Source organism: Callospermophilus lateralis, chromosome 3 (assembly GCF_048772815.1).
Source record: "Callospermophilus lateralis isolate mCalLat2 chromosome 3, mCalLat2.hap1, whole genome shotgun sequence".
Lineage (NCBI taxonomy): Eukaryota > Metazoa > Chordata > Mammalia > Rodentia > Sciuridae > Callospermophilus > Callospermophilus lateralis.
The window spans coordinates 94652085-94673800 of record NC_135307.1 but is presented as its reverse complement, the minus strand read 5'-3'; the positions used below and the strand labels follow the sequence as shown (position 1 = coordinate 94673800).

The 21716-nt window shown below is 34.7% G+C and overlaps 1 protein-coding gene across 1 annotated transcript in view; it reads left to right on the top strand.

Moving 5' to 3' along the window:
- The window catches only part of Shc4 (SHC adaptor protein 4), a 137593-nt gene that overhangs the window by 83319 nt on the left and 32558 nt on the right, over positions 1-21716 (top strand). The window contains exons 6-7 of the mRNA XM_076848556.2: positions 3945-3996; positions 21371-21494. Of these exons, the coding sequence (XP_076704671.2) occupies positions 3945-3996; positions 21371-21494 (176 nt within the window). The remainder of the gene's footprint in view (positions 1-3944; positions 3997-21370; positions 21495-21716) is intronic.

Below are 21716 nucleotides of genomic sequence, written 5' to 3'. Positions count from 1 at the left end.
GAATACAAATAGACAACAAATACTTTGCAGAGGAGATAATAAATACATTCTGGGTGGGTAAGAATATAGTATTATTAAACATTATATCTTTGAGAAATGAGCCAATTAAATGCAGTTTAATAGTTGATTTTTATTTATCCATTCCATTCAGTTTCTTACCCCTCCCTTTTTATTTAAACCAGAGATTGAAGCCAGGGGCACTTAACCACTGAGACATATCCCAAACTCTTTTTATTTGTTTTGAGACAATCTTGCTAAGTTGCTTTGGGCCTCGATAAGTTGCTAAGGCTGGCTTTGAACTGGTTATCCTCCTGCCTCAGCCTCCTGAGCTGCTGGGATTACTCACAGGTGCCACTACACCTGGCTCAGTTTCTCGCTTTTAACTGAGGAATAAAACTTAGAGTCATATATGATGAGCCATATAACCTGGAAACCCAGGATAGCTATGAAAGGGTAGTTAAAAAATAAAACAATAACTAAATCTGTCAGATGTTATCACTGCAATATTTTGAATTTGTTTAAACTCTGTGATAGATATGTAAAGTGTGGAAGTTACTGTAGGTAGATCATTGATTGATTTACTGGTTATTGAAGTATTTGAGCAGGTTCTTCCACTTCATTGTTTATGTAACGTTCTTTTGTGTAAAGTATAATAGCTAAGTGCCATTTAAATTAATCCATTAAAAATATTCAGAATTACTTTTCTTCGCTTTGGCTACCAGTGACTCAAAAGTATTTAAGCATATAAACCAAGACAATCTGCCTTTGAATTTCTTTGAAGCATATAAAAGAAAAACACCCTTTATAAGATTATTATTTTTTTAGATATACAATTTTTCCTTTTAGGCTTCACTGCTTCCTTACTTTTGGGTGCATTTATTTTCTGCTATATTAATTCCATGATGATACCAAATATAAATGAACCAAATTTTAAGAGCTCCCTTCACCACCCTGCCAGACGCCATGGGTGGCTAATTATTAGCAAACAGAGGGCATGAAAGATGGCTGGTGCTTCACAGCTGCTATGTGAGCCCAGAAGTAGCTCTGGACTTTGATTTACCCAGCCTTTTAATCTATCCTCAGGAGTGACATGAAGGGTTGTACAACAGAGATGGCTCAGTGAATCCAAACTGAAAACCACCAGCATGAGCTCCTTTCTTTAACCTATTATAGCTTGGTCATACATGAAGGAACTCATACTTTTCTTGTGTCTTGTGTTCTGTAAGTGTAATGTGAAAAATAACTATTAGTGTTTGGTCTAATATACCCTTTTCAAGTTTTAAGGGTTGCTATCATTTTAGGATTAGTGTGTAAACCCTCATTTATACTCAGGTGTGCCCTGCATGATTTCTGTTCTTGTTCTCCAGAATCTTAAGGCTTTTCATCTATTCTTTATGTGCCTTTGTTCTTTAGTCCTTTTTTTAAGTATATTTTTTAGTTATTTATGGATCTTAAATTTATTTATTTATTTATATGTGGTGCTGAGAGTTAAACCCAGTGCCTTACATATGCTGGGCAAGTGCTCTACCACTCATCCACAACCCCAGCCCTTCTTTACTTCTTTAAATTCACCAAAGCACTGTCTGTATCAAAAACAAACAGCAAAAAATCTCTAGCACACTGTGAAAAAACGTGTGCCTGTTGAATTGAGTGGAATCCTTATGCTCTCTGTGGCTGTAGAGAAAGCTTATTGATTCAAATTTAAATAGTAATATGAATCCATCCTAAGCATCAGCACTAACAAACCCCCACTGAAGTTTTACCTTTATGTCTCGGAGACAGTGTGGTGTATTGCTAGGTGTTGGAATCAAGTTACTTGATTTATTTAACCTAAGGTTCAGGGTCCTTGGCCGTAAGATTGGGAATGATCCCTATTGCCTCACAGTGTTTCAAAACTTCAGTGAAATGATATGTAAAATGCTAGCACAGTGCCTGGCACATAGTCACAAAGGTAATTATTACTGACACATGCCCATATTGTTTTAGGATTCTCAGAGCTAACTGGGTCCAAGAGGTAGGAAGCTGAGTTATAAGTCCCTGTGGTCTAACATAGGCATTTTCTTTCTACCAGATTTTCTCCAAGTTTCAAAAATACTGAGTAGTCTTCCTTGCCTGTGGCCTTTATTCACTGTTATATTTTCTGTCCTCTAAAAAAAAGTTTATTTTCCTTCTATCAGCTCTGAATGGAAATGTTTCTAAGCCTTATGTGCTTTCTACATTTAAAAAATGCATTGCGAGTATGTAAAAAATTAAATACATTTTAAAATATTTTCTGTGCTATTTGTGTTATTCTTTTGAACATTCTTCAAATTCTCCTAGATGTTTGTGCTCACAGGATTTTAAAGTTATTAGAATGTTGAGGACTGTTTTGAAGATGAGGAAACCTGAGGTCTGGAGAGGTCCCATGACCTCTTTCCCATCAATTGCACCAGACAACATTGCTGGCATTGTGCCACTTCTTCAACTTAATGAGAGTGTCTTCAGCAGTTTTTATTCTTCTAAGTTAATATAAAACAAAGCTCGTATATACAACCTCATTTACTTAGAATATATTTCAAATCTTTTTTTCTTTTTGCATGAGAAATTTATTTAGGTGTATGTTATTTTTAAAAATAACCCAAGACGAGTTATGCTGACCCTGCTATCTACTTCCTGTATGAATCACTGTGAGTTATTAAGTGATTGTCCTTGAGGGCATTACAAACATGGATTTTTATTTCCTGCCAGTTGATTGCATCTTTCCACTAGAGAGTCATACTTTTAATCTGCAAAGGGCATTGTATGTATTTTTTTTCCAAGAATAGAGATAACAAAAAGCATCTTTAATTATTAAAATCTTACCATTCATCAGGTTACTGTTTTCAGTAAAAGCTGGAATTGTGAAGTAGCTTTTTATGTGTGTTTATTTTTACAGTTGGTAGCACATGTATTTTTGAACTTAAGTTTTTCATGCATTCTCTTTTTTAAAAAAGATTTTTGTCTATGTATTGATCAAATAAATATATTGTATTTTTTGCTTTATTATTCCTTAAGTTAGCTTGCACTGCATACATGCAAGCTAACAGACACAAAACTCAACATGTCTTTTAATCTGTTTGTTTTCTGATGTACATCATTCTATTTGGACAACAGAGAAATCACAATGCTACATCCTCATTTATGACACCTTTGTGATTGAATAATCCCTAATATTCCAATGTTCAACATAGGAGTTATAGCACCCAGATATTTTCAATGAATATGTCCTAAAATAGCACCTATCTGAATTCTTTTTTTTATTCTTAATGACATAATCTGCCTCTAAATTTTTAATCTTCAAGTTCTTTCTCCAAGGGACAGAGAATATGGGCTCCATAATTGTTAAATTGTGTAGTATATATTGTAGTCCCTCCTGCAATGCTTTTTTTTTCTTGAAATAAAAACATTCATATTTAAGTCCTTGCTTCAGTATCATGTCCTAAATGTACTCTTATCTTTTGATGGTACAATTCATTAACTTAAAATGTAATCCTTTTTTTTTTCACTGTTGAACTTTGAAGTTTAATGATGGGCCTTATGTAACCATAAACAATGAGCTAAAAGTTGAGTCCAGATGCAGTTATATCTAGATGTGCAGGCACTTCAAATATATGTATGCAGCATATCATTTAAGTAAAGTAGAAAAACTGTCATGGTGTTCTTCACATGATATAGAAGAGGACATACAATTTAATAGCTTTTTTTCTTTGAATATATTTTGTCCATTTTTCTTCATGTTGTATATATATGTCAAATTGCTTATATTGTCCAATATTCTTTTCCTTTCCCATACAGTACATGACTAAAATCAATCTATAATCTATACAATAATAGGCTATTATATCTATTTTTCTCTAAAATAAAAAATTTATTTCTTAAAAAAATGTTTCCCATTAAAATGTAATCTTTCCCCCCCTTTTTTATAGGATACTACAGACTATGTTGCCTATGTAGCTAAAGACCCAGTTAATCAACGAGGTAAGGAAAGCATTTTCTAGATTTTGTTGAGAGCTGTTATATACCATCTTTAAAAAGTAAAAGGCAGTTATTTTTAATATTCAGAGTATTGAGTATCACTAGAGTGATATATTGTATTTTAGAAATATTATGTATTTAAGTTGGAAATAAATAACTTTGCTAGCAAAGTAGAAAAAAATATGTAGATAGGATTTAAATCTTTGTCACTGAGAGATCCACAAACTAAAAATTTTAACTATAACTAAAACCATAAACTATGTGTATACTCAAAAGGGAAGCTGTTTTGGTTATGATTACATGAGCTGGATGCATGTTCCCAGTGGGCAAGTAAAATACACATAAGACCCAAGCCATTGAAGTTATCAGCCTGCATTGGCGTTGATGTGTGTGTGTGTGTGTGTGTGTGTGTGTGTGTGTGTGTGTAAGTGCATGTGTGTATATGTGCATGTGTGTTGAGCTGCTATTCAGGAGTCTGGAATGTCACTTTTATTTTTCATAAAGAGACCTTTGACTGATAGTACCTCCTACTTCCAGTAGCACATCTTACTCTGGTGCATTATAACACTTTATTTCTCTTCTTAACACCCATATTTTTATTATCTTATTTACTCATGGCACTTGTTTATATGTTATGAGGCTAAAATTCCTATGAGGGCAGAAATCTATTTCTCTTACTCATTCTTGTTCCCAAGTACTCATTACAATGCTTAGTACATAGGTGATGCACAAAAACTGTTTTGTTGATTGAGCGAATGGAAGAGTTGATTGGATCTCTCATCCTGGGACTTTAGCGAGGTTGCTTAAGAAACTCATTATCCAGCCATACTGTGGTTTAAGGGCCTGAAGTTCCTCATGTAGTTGGACATTGCTGGACAGATGTGGTTAGCATTGTTTCTCATTCCTAACTCTAGGACATTTGGCTTCCTCTTAGAGATGAGATTAGGTCAGTTCTCCTCCTTAACTAAAACCTATTAGTTAAGGAACCTTTGCCACCCCAGGAATGGAGTTTGCTCCAAACTACTTAGTAAGTGAATATGGAATAGGATTTGGAAATTTTTTAAAAGAGCTCTAATTCACAGTGGTGGAAATACATATGGCATTCTAGGGGGCAAATGAGTAGAATATACTAAACTGCAGAATGTATGTGAAAGAAAAAAAAAGTCTAAGAAGTGTCCAGAGGGCATAAAGAAAAGAGTAATATATAGGGACTTAATCCTGTGAAGAAATGGGTAGATGTGCTGTTTGTTAAAGCAGAGCTTTATAAAGAATGGTTTGGCAACAGGCTGAATTAGGTGAAGTCAAGGAAAAACTTGAAGCAGGGAGATCCATTTGGAAGTAATTGTGATTGTCAGAAGTGAAATGATGAGAATCAGCTGCTGGCACAGAGCTTGACACACAGTAGATGTTCAGTAAATGCTTGCCAAAAGAACATGGCAAAGTGAAGAGGAAAGAAATAGATGAAAAACACTACAAAATATTCCATTACAATCAAACCACACTAAGGTAAATAATGAAAAATGGTTAATAGTCAAAGGGTGGGCAGAAGAGACTGGAACAATATGGTGTAGTAATAGCATGGCAAAGGATTCCAGCAAAGAGCAACTTCTTTTAATCCTGCCTAGAGAATAATGGCTTGTTATATTTATATTTGGAAAGACCTCTGAACAAGAAGCTTTTTTTTTCTCTTTTCCTAACATGAAAAGAACAGGATGAAAGGAAAAAAACATGTCAGGAAACATAGATGTATAGTAGCTTTGCCACCAGTCACTGAATTTATCTGCACATGTTATTGTTCTTAAGTAACCGTGGTGAGGCAATCAAGAGTCATAGTTGGTTGCTGAGAATAATGGCCATGAAGAATGAATCCATGTGCTTTCAGATCCCTTTTCTTGCTTAAGTGAAACAGGCAGAGAAAATCATGCAGCACATTCACTTAGAAAGCTCCCATGGAGCCTGAGTAGTATGTCAGAGATGAGATGCATGAAAGGGATATGTAGGGATCCTGGCATGTGGATTATGAGAAGTCATTCATAAGAACTCTTGAGTGAGGTCATCGATGGGCTTTGAGAAACAGCCCCAACAGAGCTTTCAGTTTTTCTTTCAGCCATTAGCATATATATATATATATATATATATATATATATATATATATATATATATGAAATAAGATCAATGTTGGGATAAGCAAGACTGGGTTAGAATAATAATTTTCCCACCATTTCATTATATAATATTAGGCAGATTGTCACATCTTCAAACCTTGACTTTTTAATTGTGAAACTGGGAATAATAGCGACTACCACCTGGTGTTGGTAGGATGAATAACTGAGATAACATTATGGACAAAGCATAATTTTATTTCCTCCTTCATCTCATCTTTGTTTCTTCTTTAGGAAAACAGGTCTCTACTTAGAAGATAGGATATTTTTCTTAGATTTGAAAGTTAATTGTCTCCCCATCACTTGTTTCTTGTTTTCCTGTACCCTCACCCCTTCTCTTACTTATCTTGTTAAAAAAGACCCATGAGAAGCTACTGTGTTCTTAATATACCTCTGCTTGCACACTAATCTAATGTTAAATCTTTCCCCCTCATTTAAGCCCCTGGATTCATGGTATCTGCAAAGAGATAGTGACACAGCTTTTGAGGCCACAAATAATTATTAGGTATCAGTTTCAGGTCACTAGAAGCCATCAAAGATTGTGAATTTTATACAAATTATATGGCTTCTGTCATTCTACTGAGGTTATAATATAATTTTTTGGCAGTTTTATCTGTAAAGTGATATTGGAGGGCAGAAAACCAGTCTGGAGTTTGTGAGTCCAATTCCAGGGATATCTCATTAGTTCTAAACTGCCTTGGAGAAGCAAGGGACAGTTTTTTAAAAATTTAATTTTTTATTGGTGCACTATAATTATATATAATGGTAGGATTTATTATTGGATATATAAATGGACACAATGTAACAATTTGGTCAATATAGTTCTCCAATATTTCTCCTTTTCCATCCCTCCTCCTTCCCTCAGGTCACCCTCCTCTACTCTACTGGTCTCCCTTCACTTTTCATAGGACTCCCACCACTCCTTCCCTTTTATTTTCCTTTTTCCTCTTTAGTTTCCACATAAAGAAAGCATACAGTCCTTGTTTATGAGTTTGGTTTATCTTGCTTAACATAATATTCTCAGGTTTTTCTATTTCTCTGCAAATAGACATAATTTTATGTTTCTCTGTCACTAAATAAAACATCATATATATATATAATATTTTCCCTATCTATTCATTAATTGACAGATATCTAGGCTGTTCCATAGTTTGGCTATTGTGAATTATATCAATGTAAACATGGGTATGCATGTATTGCTATAGTATGATAACTTTAATTCTTTAGGACAAATACCAAGGAGTGGTATAATTGAGTCATATGATGGTTCCTTTCCTGGATTTTCCAGGAACCTCCAAACTGATTTCTATAGTGGTTGCTATAATTTACAATCTCACCAACAGTGTTCATATTCTCTCCAGCATTTGTTATTGTTTGTATTCTTGATTACTGCCATTCTAATAGGAGTGAGATGAAATCTCAGTGTAGTTTTGACTTGCATTTCCCTAATACTTAAGATGTTGAACATCTTTTATATATTTGTTGGTCATTTGCATTTCTTCTTTTGAGAAGTGTCTGCTTAGTTCATTTGCCTATTTATTAATTGGGATATTTGTTTTATGGTGTTGTTTTTTTTTTTAGTTTTTATATACTCTTGATATAAATCCTCTGTTGGAAGAGTAGCTGGCAAAGATTTTCTCCCATTCTGAAGGTTCTGCACATTCTTGTTTACTTTACTGTGGCTTTTTAATTTCATGCTATCTCATTTATTAATAAGCTTTCTTTTGAATTTTCAATATATTATTTCTTGAGCTTTAAGAGTCCTATTGAGGAAGTTGTTACCTGCACCTTTATGTTGGAGTGTTGACCCTATATTTTCTTATAGATGTTGCATAGTTTCTGATCCAATTCCTATGTCTTTGATCTATTTTTTAATGTCTTGTAATGTTTCCTTTATTATTATTATTTTTTTAAATGATTTATTTATTTATTTTAATTAGGTCTATATGACAGAAGAATGCATTTTGATTCATTGTACACAAATGGAGTGCAACTTTTCATTTTTCTGGTTATACATGATGGGGTGTTGCATTGTATGTGCAGTCATACATGTACGTAGGGTAATGATGTCTAATTAATTCCACCATCTTTCCTGCTCCCATGCCCACTTCTCTCCTCTCCTTCCCCTTTGTCCAGTCAAAGTTCTTCCATTTTTTCCCATGCCCCCCCATTATGGATTAGCATCCATTTATCAGAGAGAAGATTAAGCCTTTAGTTTTGGGAGATTGACCTTCTTGGCTTAGCATGATATTCTCCAACTCCATCCATTTACCTGCAAATGCCATATTTTTATTCTCTTTTAATACTTAGTAATATTCCATTGTGTATATATACCACAATTTCTTTATCCATTTATCTATTGAAGGGCATCTAGGTTGCTTCCACATTTAGTTATTGTGAATTGAGCTGCTATGAACATTGATATCCCAAAGGACTGTTTCACTACAGTATGCTGATTTTAAGACCTTTGGGTATTGACTGAGGAAGTGGGATGGCTGGGTCAAATGGTGTTTCTATTTCAAGTTTTCCAAGGAATCTCCATACTGCTTTCCAGAGTGGTTGCACCAATTTGCAGTGCCACCAGCAGTGTATGAGTGCACCTTTTCCCCCACATCTTCACCAACACTTACTGTTGCTTTGTATTCTTGATAATTGCCATTCTGACCGGAGTGAGATAAAATATTTAAGTAGTTTTGATTTGCATTTCCCTAATTACTAGTGACGTTGAACATTTTTTTCATGTATTTGTTGACTGATCTTTGATCCATTTTGAGTTTGTTTTTGTGCAGGTTGAGGATGATAGGTAAGAACCTAGGGAAGGGAAGTTTAGACCAAATTTGTAGGTTGAAGTTTTTGATGATTATTTAGACATGAAGGTTGATGTAGAAATAGAAATCAAATATTCTCAGGGACTCCATGAGAATTGTTTGCAATGCAAATATCTCAATGTTTGACTTATTGTAAATAAGTAATAAATTGTAGCTATTTTTATTATGCTGTATGATTTGGAGTGGTATCACTAGAGAAATGGGAATTCTCAACAAAAATAGGAAAAAGACAAGCAACACAATGGAAAAATAGGGCAAATAAAATAGCTACTATGTGTTGCACACTCACCATATGTCAGGAATTTTCAGAGTATTTTGTCCACATTTAGTCATTTAATCATAACAACAATCGTATAAGGTAGGTCACAACACTATTCCTTTTTTTTCTTTTTTTTTGTGGTGCTAGCTCTGAACTCAAGGCCTTGGGCATGTGAGGCAAGCACTCCCCAGCCTATTCCTTTTTTACAGGAAAAAAAAGCCCTTGGAATTGAGAAAAGTAAGGTATTTTCTTAAGGTAACCAGCCAATATGAGAAAGGACCAATTCCAGATCCTGAGCAAAAGAACATTACAAGGCACTAAGAAACATTTTGGGGAAAAAAATTTAGTCTCAGTATCAAAGACACATAAATTATAATTAACACCATATTTTATTTTCAAATTTCAAACATTGAAAAAAAAGGCAAAATGTGAGTAGTAATTAACATTTGAACACTGCTGATAAAAAGTATAAATTCAAGCATTTTTCAGAGCAATTTGACAGTTTGCATCAATGAAGACATGTTCAAACCAGCAGTGTCACTTCTGAGGAAGTAATTAGGACATGCACAAAGATTAAGCAGTACAGATCATTGTCATATTATTTATATAACAGGACAAATAAATTTAATTCAATATTTATAAATGGAAAATCATTCAGCTGGATCCATATCATGTATTATTATTCATTAATTAAGACTATTTTGAAGAGTAAGTGATGATATGGGGAAAATATTCTTAATGCTATTAAGTACAGAAAGCAGAATATGAAGCAGTATGATTAGTGTGACCCCAGGTAAGTTTTGGGGTGAAGATACACACAAAAAAAGGTTGAAAGACACATACCAAATTATGAATAGTGGTTGTCCTTAGATAGTAAGATTTTGTGCAATTTTTATTTCTTTTTAGTACTTTTTAAATTTTCTAAAAATTTTACAATGAACATTACAAACATTAGAAAAAATGTTCTAAATCCTTGATTAAAAATAATGAAACCATAAAGATGATGTTATAAAATTACCTAGTGAATTTGGTCCATCTAGGTAAAAATGACAGACAGGAGAAGCCCAAGGAGTGGGTCTTGAGAGTAGGGAGATAGAGGAAGAAAAAAAGGTAAAGAGGGGAGGGATCCAGGGAGAGAGAAAAAGAACACCTTCAGTGCAGGTTTGTAAAAGCTAGAATATAACTATAAGAGTTAATGAGATAACCAAAGAAGGAATCTAGAAAGAAGAAGGCTGAGGATTTTAGGGAATGGGAGAAGTCAAAGATAGTATGATGCTCCAGAGTAATCAGGAGCAGAAGAGAAGGAAATCAGAATGAGTGCTTCCCAAGAATAAGGAATGGCAAGTTTCTCCTGGAGAAGACATTAGGGAAATTTAGATGGCAAATGCAATTCAGTCCTGAAATTAAATTCACCTTGGGAAGCAGAATTTTGGTGGACTAGTGAAGCCAGGAGCCAGATGGCAGGAATGAGGCCGAGAGTATGACTGTCAGGAAGTGGAGGTGGACAGAGGAGACCAGGCATCCTGCTAGTAATCCTCAATGTTCCCACTGTCTCCCATGTGCTTAATTCACCTTTCACATTAGTGCATGCAAATCAGACAGTTGTCATTTTTTCCCCCCATCTTAGCTAGGACCCTTTTGTGAACTCTTCATTTTATAAAAGGCCCTTTCTGTTGAAAAGGCAATTTCCAGTAAGAATGTTTTGAGTTTACCTAGTGACTAATACAGCTTTCCTCTGTAATTGCTGTCAATGAGGAAATCCATATTCTTCTAATTCTACTCCAAGTGTGTAGCAGTCCAGGAAGGTTTGAATATTTTCTCTGGATTTAGTCTGTAAGAGGCCCCAGTTTATCAGAATTATATGGATATAGGAAGACCATAGTTCTGAGTCTCTGAAGAAAGTTAAAAACAAACAAACAAACAAACACTAAACAAAACTTAAAACAATTAAATGGAGACTTAATTTATATTTATGTCGCGGTTATGAAGTACATGCACTATCGCACTGTTGACATCCCTTAACCATGAACTGACAGCAGGCCGGCTTCTTTGAGCTCCTTTTTCCTAAGGTGTGTACTCCCTGTTGCAATCCCACAGCACCATCTGGTGGATGACCCAAGAAGCTAAACTTTTGAATTTAGAATTTTCTAAAACAAAATAACTGTTATGTCCCAAACAAGTAAAACTACCAAAGAAGGATCTGTTATCCCATAAGAATCAGTTCTCATCCTCTTGCTCATGACTACTCAGTTAGGAAACCAGATGAAAATGAGAACAACAGAAGATGAATCTTTTAAACCTTAGTATCGTGCTTGATACCAAATAGTAGAACTGTGGGTCTGCCTGGAATCAAAGTGGGATGAAAAGAATCTAGATCTGCATCTGAGATCTAGAGATCTGGAAAGCAAAGCTTAGATCTCATGCCAAAGTTATGTCACTAAAAGTCACTTTTTTTTTTTTTTTTGTAACAGGGAATTGAAGCCAGGAGTGCTTAACCACTGAGCCACATCCCCAGCCCATTTTTGTATTTTATTTAGAGACAGAGTCTTGCAGAGTTGCTTAGGGCCTCATTAAGATGCTGAAGCAGGCTTTGAACTCATGATCCTCCGCCTCAGTCTCCTGGACGTGCTCCACTGTGCCTGGCAAAAGTCACACTCTTTAGTGGGATTGGGAAGTTTTATATATTGTCTTTCTTTCTTCCCTTTAGCTGTAGGTTGGGCAATTCTTAGCCAAGCTTTTGGAGATACTGAGAAATGCATATTTATGTGATTCAAAACCCTCCCTATACTGGTTCATGACCAATTTTATTTATCTTATTTTTTATGTTCATTTCTTTATTTATCTTTAAATGAATTTAAGAATAAAAGTATGAGAGAATATTTTGGTAAAAGACAACCAATATGATTTGCCATTTTGAAATGCTAAAATTACTTCTACAAGTTGGGTGTGTTCCCAAAAAGTAAGCTAAATGACAGTCACCTGCTGACTATTACTATTACCAAGAGTCACTATATCTTTCCTAAAGAGTCACAAAGAATAGATGGATTTTTTACAAGGAAATAGACTTTTTTGTGTTTTTTTCTTTTATTAGAACTTTATGGTTATATGTAGTCATGATCAATTTTTAAAAAGACTGTTTTCACACACATGCTGAATGAGCAAGACTCAGGGTGTACCAATGAAACCAACTAACCATTCTATTCTCCAAATGGCTAGTTCTCTTCCCTGGGATAAATCCTTCTCTTACTCCTGAATAAAACTTGGACTAGGAGCTGGGGTTGTGGCTCAGTGGTTTAGCGCTTGCCTGGCATGTGTAAGGCACTGGGTTCCATCCTCCGCACCATATAAAAATAAATAGTGTCTGTGAGTGGTGACAGTATCATATCGAAATACTTGTGTTTCCTGAAGGAGGTAAGACTGAGTAGAGTGTCTGCACATAGTCAGTCTATTTGTCCATTGTCACTTATTTTATGTAAAGGAACATGAACCACTGTTTGTTTGTTTTTTTTCTGTTAATCTCCTCAAAAAGTAATATGCCAGTAACAGGGTTATCTGAAGAAATACAAAAAATTATATTCTTAGAATCCACCCAGGTATCAGAATCAAAGAAGCTGAGATAAATAAATCATTTTGGAAATATGTTAGAAATAACAGAGGATGGTCAGCCTGTTTGGTTTATTCATTTTTCCTGTATGCCCACATGCATCGTCCTTGTCCTAAGTGGATTTAAGAACTATGACAATGTATGTTTATGGTGCCTTTGTCTAGTATGAGATAATTGTGTTTATATGGTTTTGTCTCTGTGCCTTCTATTCTGTACCATGAGTCTACCTGTATGTTTTGGTGCCAATACCATGCCATTTTTGTTACTACAGCCCTGTAATATAATTTAAGGTCTGGTATTGTGATGCTTCCTGCTTCACTTTTCTTCTAAAGATTGCTTTGGCTATTCTGGGTCTTTTACTTTTTCAAATAAATTTCATGAGTATTTTTTTCTACTTCTATGAAGAACATCATTGGAATTTTAGTAGGAATTTCATTAAATCTTTCTAGCTCTTTGGACTGGGATTGTGGCTCAGCGGTAGAGCGCTTGTCTAGCACGTGCGGGGCCTTAGGTTCGATCCTCAGCACCACATAAAAATAAGTAAATAAATAAAGATATTGTGTCCAATGACACCTAAAAAATAAATATTAAAAAATATTTCTAGCTCTTTTGGTAATATGGCCATTTTGACAATATTATTTCTGCCTATCCAAGAACACGGGAGATCTTTCCATTTTCTAAGGTCTTCTTCAATTTCTTTCTTTAGTGTTCTATAGTTTTTATTGTAGAGGTCTTTCACCTCTTTTGTTAGATTTGATTCCCAAATATTTTATTTTTTTATTTGAGGCTATTGTGAATTGGGTAATTTTCCTAATTTCTTTTTCAGTTGATTCATCACTTATATATAGGACAATAGTTGATTTATGGGTGTTATTTTTATATTCTGCTACCTTTCTGAATTTACTTCAGAGCTCTAGAAGTTTTCTTGTGGAGTTTTTTGAGTCTTCTAAGTACAGAATCATGTCATTGGCAAACAGGGATAGTTTTTGAATTCTTCTTTTCCTGTAGAAAAGATAGCCTCTTCAACAAATGGTGCTGGGAAAGATGGAAATCCATATGTAGCAAAATTAAGTTAAATCCCCATCTCTTACCCTGCACAAAATTCAACTCAAAGTGGATCAAGGACATAGGCATTAGACCAGAGACCCTGCACCTAATAGAAGAAAGAGTAGTCTCAAATCTTCATCATGTTGACTTAGGAACCAACTTTCTTAACAAGAAAGTATAAGCAGTAAAATCAAGAATCAACAAATGGGATGGAATAAAACTAAAAAGCTTCTTCAAAGCAAAGGAAACAATAAGGTATGTGAAGAGAGAGCCTACAGAATGGGAGAAAAATCTTTGCCACCTGCACCTCAGATAGACCATTAATCTCTAAGATATATAAAGAACTCAAAAAATTTAACACACACACACACACACACACACACACACACACACACAAAAACAAAAAAACAAAAAAACCTTAGTCAATAAATGAGCAAAGGAAGTGCTCAACATTTCTAGTGGCTAGTGGTTAGAGAAATGCAAAATGAAAACCATACTGAGATGTAATCTCACTCCAGTCAGAATGGAAATTATCAAGAATACAAATAACAATAAATGTTGGTGAGGATGTGGGGAAAAAGATACACTCATACATTACTGGTGGGACTGTAAATTGGTGCATCTGGAAAGCAGAATGGAGATTTCTCAGAAAATTTGGAATGGAACCACCATTTGACCCAGTTATCGCACTCCTTGGTGTACACCCAAAGTACTTAAAATCAGCATACTATAATAACATGGCCACATCAATGTTTATAGTAGCTCAATTTACAATAGCTAAACTATGGAACCAGCCTAGGTACCCTTCAACAGATGAATGGACAAAGAAAACATGGTTTATGTACACAATGGGATATTACTCAGCCATAAAGAGAAATGAAATTATGGCATTTGCTGGTAAATGGATGGAATTGGAGACTATCATGCATAGTGAAATAAGCCAATCTCCCCAAACAAAAACTCTGATATTCAGATGTTAACTCACAGTAAGGGTGGGTATGGAAAAATAGAAATACTTTGGATTAGACTAAAGGGAATGAAGGGAAAGGAGAGGAGTTGGGAGTAGGAAAGTTAGTAGAATGAATCAGACATTACTTTTCTATGTTCATATATATTCATATATGAATACATGACCAATATAATTCCACATCATGTACAACCAGATATATGGGAAGTTGTACTCCATATATGTATAATATGTCAAAATATATTCTACTATTATGCATTAAAAAAACATAAAAAAGCTACTATGACAGAAAAAGGGTAGGATTTTTATAAAGCAAAAAGGGACTTCAAAGATCAGCTGGTGATCATAATGGAATGAAACTGGAAATCAATGATAAAAGAAGGAAGGAAAAATCCTGCATCACATGGAAAATGAACAAAATGTTACTGAATGATCAATGGGTTACAGAAGACATAAAGGAGGAGATAAAAAAATTCTTAGAGATAAATGACAATACAGACACAACATACCAGAATCTATGGGACACAATGAAAGCAGTTTTAAGAGGGAAATTCATTTCCTGGAATTCTTTCCTCAAAAAAAGAAAAAAACCAACAAATAAATGAACTCACACTACACCTCAAAACCCTAGAAAAGGAAGAGCAAAACAACAGCAAATGTAGTAGAAGACAAGAAATAATTAAAATCAGAGCAGAAATCAATGAAATTGAAACAAAAAAATCATTGAAAAAATTGATAAAACTAAAAGTTGGTTCTTTGAAAAAATAAATAAGATCGACAGGCCCTTAGCCATGCTAACGAAAAGAAGAGAGAGAACTCAAATTACTAACATATGGGATGAAAAAGGCAATATCACAACAGACACTACAGAAATTCAGAAGATAATTAGAAAGTATTTTGAAACCCTATATTCCAATAAAATAGAAGATAGTGAAGATATCGATAAATTTCTTAAGTCATACAATCTGCCCAGATTGAGTCAGGAAGACACACACAATTTAAACAGACCAATAACAAAGGAAGAAATAGAAGAAGCCATCAAAAGACCACCAAACAAGAAAAGCCCTGGACCGGATGGGTATACAGCAGAGTTTTACAAAACCTTCAAAGAAGAATTAATACCAATACTTTTCAAGCTATTTCAAGAAATGGAAAAAGAAGGAGCTCTTCCAAATTCATTCTATGAGGCCAACATCACCCTGATCCCGAAACCAGACAAAGACACTTCAAAGAAAGAAAACTACAGACCAATATCTCTAATGAACTTGGATGCAAAAATTCTCAATAAAATCCTGGAGAATCGAATACAAAAGCATATCAAAAAAATTGTGCACCATGATTAAGTAGGATTCATCCCTGGGATGCAAGGATGGTTCAATATACGGAAATCAATAAATGCTATTCACCACCATCAATAGACTTAAAGATAAGAACCATATGGTCATCTCGATAGATGCAGAAAAAGCATTTGACAAAGTACAGCATCCCTTTATGTTCAAAACACTAGAAAAACTAGGGATAACAGGAACATACCTCAACATTGTAAAAGCTATATATGCTAAACCTCAGGCTAGCATCATCCTAAATGGAGAAAAACTGAAGGCATTCCCTCTAAAATCTGGAACAAGACAGGGATGCCCACTCTCACCACTTCTATTTAATTTTGTTCTTGAAATACTAGCCAGAGCAATTAGACAGACAAAAGAAATTAAAGGCATAAAAATAGGAAAAGAAGAACTTAAATTATCACTATTTGCGGATGACATGATAATATATCTAACAGACCCAAAAGGGTCTACAAAGAAACTGCTAGAGTTAATAAATGAATTCAGCAAAGTGGCAGGATATAAAATCAACATGCATAAATCAAAGGCATTCCTGTATATCAGCAACAAAACTTCTGAAATGGAAATGAGGAAAACCACTTCATTCACAATATCCTCAAAGAAAATAAGATACTTGGGAATCAACCTAACAAAAGAGGTAAAAGATTTATACAATGAAAACTACAGAACCCTAAAGAGAGAGATAGAAGAAGATCTTAGAAGATGGAAAAATGTACCCTGTTCATGGATAGTCAGAACTAACATCATCAAAATGGCGATTATTACCCAAAGTTCTCTACAGGTTTAATGCAATGCCAATCAAAATCCCAATGGCATTTCTTGTAGAAATAGATAAAGCAATTATGAAATTCATATGGAAAAACAAAAGACCCAGAATAGCAAAAGCAATTCTAAGCAGGAAGTGTGAATCTGGAGGCATAGCGATACCAAATTTCAAACTGTACTACAGAGCAATAGTAACAAAAACAGCATGGTACTGGTACCAAAACAGGCAGGTGGACCAATGGTACAGAATAGAGGACACAGAGACCAATCCACAAAATTACAACTTTCTTATATTTGATAAAGGGGCTAAAAGCATGCAATGGAGGAAGGACAGCATCTTCAACAAATGGTGCTGGGAAAACTGGAAATCCATATGCAGCAAAATGAAACTGAATCCCTTTTTCTCACCATGCACAAAAGTTAACTCAAAATGGATCAAGGACCTTGATATCAAATCAGAGACTCTGCGTCTGATAGAAGAAAAAGTTGGCTACGATCTACATATTGTGGGGTCAGGCTCCAAATTCCTTAATAGGATGCCCATAGCACAAGAGTTGAATAACAAGAATAAACAAATGGGACTTACTTAAACTAAAAAGTTTTTTTCTCAGCAAGAGAAACAATAAGAGAGGTAAATAGAGAGCCTACATCCTGGGAACAAATTTTTACCCCTCACACTTCAGATAGAGCCCTAATATCCAGAGTATACAAAGAACTCAAAAAATTAATAAGATGACAAATAACCCAATCAACAAATGGGCCAAGGACCTGAACAGAAACTTCTCAGAGGAGGACATACAATCAATAAACAAGTACATGAAAAAATGCTCACCATCTCTAGCAGTCAGAGAAATGCAAATCAAAATCACCCTAAGATACCATCTTACTCCAGTAAGATTGGCAACCATTATGATGTCAAACAACAATAAGTGCTGGCTAGGATGTGGGGAAAAGGGTACACTTGTACATTGCTGGTGGGACTGCAAATTGGTGCGGCCAATTTGGAAAGCACTATGGAGATTCCTGGGAAAGCTGGGAATGGATCCACCATTTGACCCAGCTATCGCCCTTCTCAGACTATTCCCTGAGGATCTTAAAAGAGCGTACTATAGGGATACTGCCACATCAATGATCATAGCAGCACAATTCACAGTAGCTAGACTATGGAACCAACCTAGATGCGCTTCAATAGGTGAATGGATAAAAAAAAAATGTGGCATTTATACACAATGGAGTATTACACAGCACTAAAAAATGACAAAATCATGGAATTTGCAGGGAAATGGATGGCATTAGAGCAGATTATGCTAAGCAAAGCTAGCCAATCCCTTAAAAACAAATGCCAAATGTCTTTTTTGATATAAAGAGAGCAACTAAGAACAGAACAGGGAGGAAGAGCATGAGGAAAAGATTAACATTAAACAGAGACGAGTGGGGGGAGAGAAAGGGAGAGAGAAGGGAAATCGTATGGAAATGGTAAGAGACCCTCAATGTTACACAAAAGTACATATAAGAGGTTGTGAGGGGAAAGGGGGGGGGGACATGGGAGAGAATTGAACAACAGCAGATGAGGTAGAGAGGGAAAATGGGAGGGGAGGGGAGGGGGGAATAGTAGGAAAGGTAGCAGAATACAACAGTCACTAATATGCCATTATGTAAAAATGTGAATGTGTAACCAATGTGATTCTGCAATTTGTATTTGGGGTAAAAATGGGAGTTCATAACCCACTTGAGTCAAATGTATGAAAGATGATATGTCATGAGCTTTGTAATGTTTTGAACAACCAATAAAAAAAAAAAAAAAAAGATTAGCTGGTGGGGATGTGGCCCAGCAGCAGAGCACTTGCTTACCACATGTGAGGCACTGGGTTCGATCCTCAGCACTACATAAAAATAAATAAACAAAATAAAGGTATTGTGTCCAACTACAACTAAAAAAAAATATTTTTTAAAAAGAGATCAGTCAGTGCATTGTCTTGGTAAGCAAGGACCTTGCCATGAAGTGGCTTGTTCAGGGCCACAAAGATGGTAGCATAATTGGAACTTAAACTCAGATCTGAGTCTTTGCACAGAATTCTTGTAAATATCCTTATTCTCTTTGCTCTCTCACTGGAAGTGCAATTTTGCTTTTCTTATTTATTTACAACTGAATCTCATGTCTCTCTCATTATTTCCTCATCTTTACCCCTTAACATCTTCAATCTTAAGAAAAAATAAAATTACAAAAATTGTTCTCTGATATAATTTCTGATTTTTATTTTATTTTATTTTTTTTAAAGAGAGAGTGAGAGAGAGAATTTTAATATTTATTTTTTAGTTATCAGCAGGCACAACATCTTTGTTTGTATGTGGTGCTGAGAATCGAACCCGGGCCACACGCATGCCAGGCGAGCGCGCTACCGCTTGAGCCACATCCCAGCCCTTGATTTTATTTTTAATTGGATCATGAACGTATAAGATTAAAAACAAAATGAATTACCTTTTTGTAGAATGTAACATGATGTCTCTTGGTTCAATTGGAGGATATATCTCCAAGGGTACTTTGTAGATTTTAGGATATGAGCACTAGCTAGGAAAGAAAGACTATATTTCCAAAAAATGACTCAAGCAATCATTTTTCATTCAATGACTATAAAAACATGCCTTACTATGGGAATTCATGGTAGATTTCACTTCAATAAAATCCAAGTTAATTTCTTAAAGTAAAAATATAGATGTGTTTCAGGGAAACAAGTATTTATTCAACAAGTATTTTTAACTCCCTTGTTAGTCCCTTATGAGTTTGTCACTATGACAAGCTGCTGTAGAGAAAACTAAAGGGACAGTATAAAATGGCAATCTAAATATAGACCAAATGTTTTCTTTTGGTGAGAAGGTTGTGTATTTACAGGTATTCTTAACTGAGTTTTACAAGCACACATTCTTGCAAAAGTGTTTATAGAGAAATAATTCCCTTAAATAAAAGTCACATTAATTATGGAATGAGAATATCTGAGATTCCATGAGATGGTTATCAATATCAGTATAAGAAACACTGTTACGGGTTCCATAATTTACTGTTTATCAGCTCTATGAATTCTGTTAGATGGGAATGGGTTGCCTTTTAATTAAACGTGATATCCTTTCCAAGACAATACAAGGCATAAAATCTTGCTTCCAAGTTAATGCCATTAAACCATTCCACAAAGACAGTTATCTTTTCTTGCCTCATATTTCCCTTGTAGTAATTGTTTCCAGTGTTGGTTTAAAAATTCTGAGACCCAAAATGCTTTCCCTGGTATTTAATTTAATTTCCCATGCACTCCCTTAAACTTACCACATTTTTTCTTTACTATTCTGAGAGCATAGCTGACATTTTTAATAGTATTCTTATGTATATTAAACTGATATCAAGTGTATTCTTCATTCCTCAATTCTTCAGGCTATACAAAAGTTATTTTTTGCCCCCTCATAAGATTTATTGACTCAATCTTTAAATCATTCTAATGACTCTAAGTCATTGTTATGAAACTCAGTCCAATATATTTTTATATTCAAGGCCCTAAATTTGACATCATACTCCAGCCAAATCAAGAATGTTGTTATATGTGGTGGGGAGATAAATTTATAGTCTGTACTGTAAACACAAGCTCTTGTTTTTACATAATAGCAGCAGATTTTCTAACTCATGTAATTTTGAGATGCTGGTAGGTGCCTCCACCCCTTATTTATTTTACATGTCAAAATTAGCCTCTTCCCAGTAAAAGCTTCTCAGAAAGGTACCCAGTAGGAGCTTTAATATCTTCTGGTAATGATAGCATCACCAGATTTTGATTTTAATGCTTATTAGAGAAATTCATTGGTGGGATTTCAAAGATGGCCATGATTGTACTTACCACTGCTTTAAAATAATAGCAATGCCAGGGCAAAAAGGGTGACTAGAGAAAGGGATATTCCAAAGCCCCTATTTTTACCAGCAACTCATTCCCCATGTTTGGAATAGGTTTGGAAAGTTATCTTTTTTCTTCTGAAATATGCGATACAAACACGAGACCTCAAATTCCATCTTCTTGTCAGGTACTATGTGAAGATCTCCTGCATTGAATTCAAGAGATAGTATATAAATATTTGTCATATCATTAGTCATGACAGTCTATTTTGATTAAAATGTGGGCCCAAAATACCTGTCTTGGGACCAAAATTTGTGTTTGGAAATCTTTAGATATAAAACTGAATATTATTTTTCTCATTGATTTATATGAAATATGAAGTATTCCTCATTATTTCTCTCTGAAGAGAGCTGTAAATCTATTGCTGCCTTTTGTTCAATTACCAATTAATATTCTGGAAGTATTTTAACTTTATATAATCTTATCTGATTGGAAATTTGTTATAATTTTTTTTGTATCTCTTCTCACAGCCTGCCACATATTAGAATGCCGCAATGGAATGGCCCAAGATGTCATAAGTACTATTGGGCAGGCTTTTGAACTCCGGTTTAAACAGTACTTGAAAAATCCTTCTTTGAATACTTCTTGTGAAAGGTCAGCCAAGAGTTCTGTGATTATTTGACTTGCTTTCTATTTTAAAAATTAATATATTTTAAAATTGACTAAGGAAATTAGTAATTATTTTCTTATAATTAGGTGCAGTTTCAGTACAAAATTATAGTGACATTTTCTATTTTCTTCCATTCATATTTATAAAGATATGTCCTCTTGTTTTGTAACAAGATTACAGGAGACAATAAAAGTAATAAGCAATCA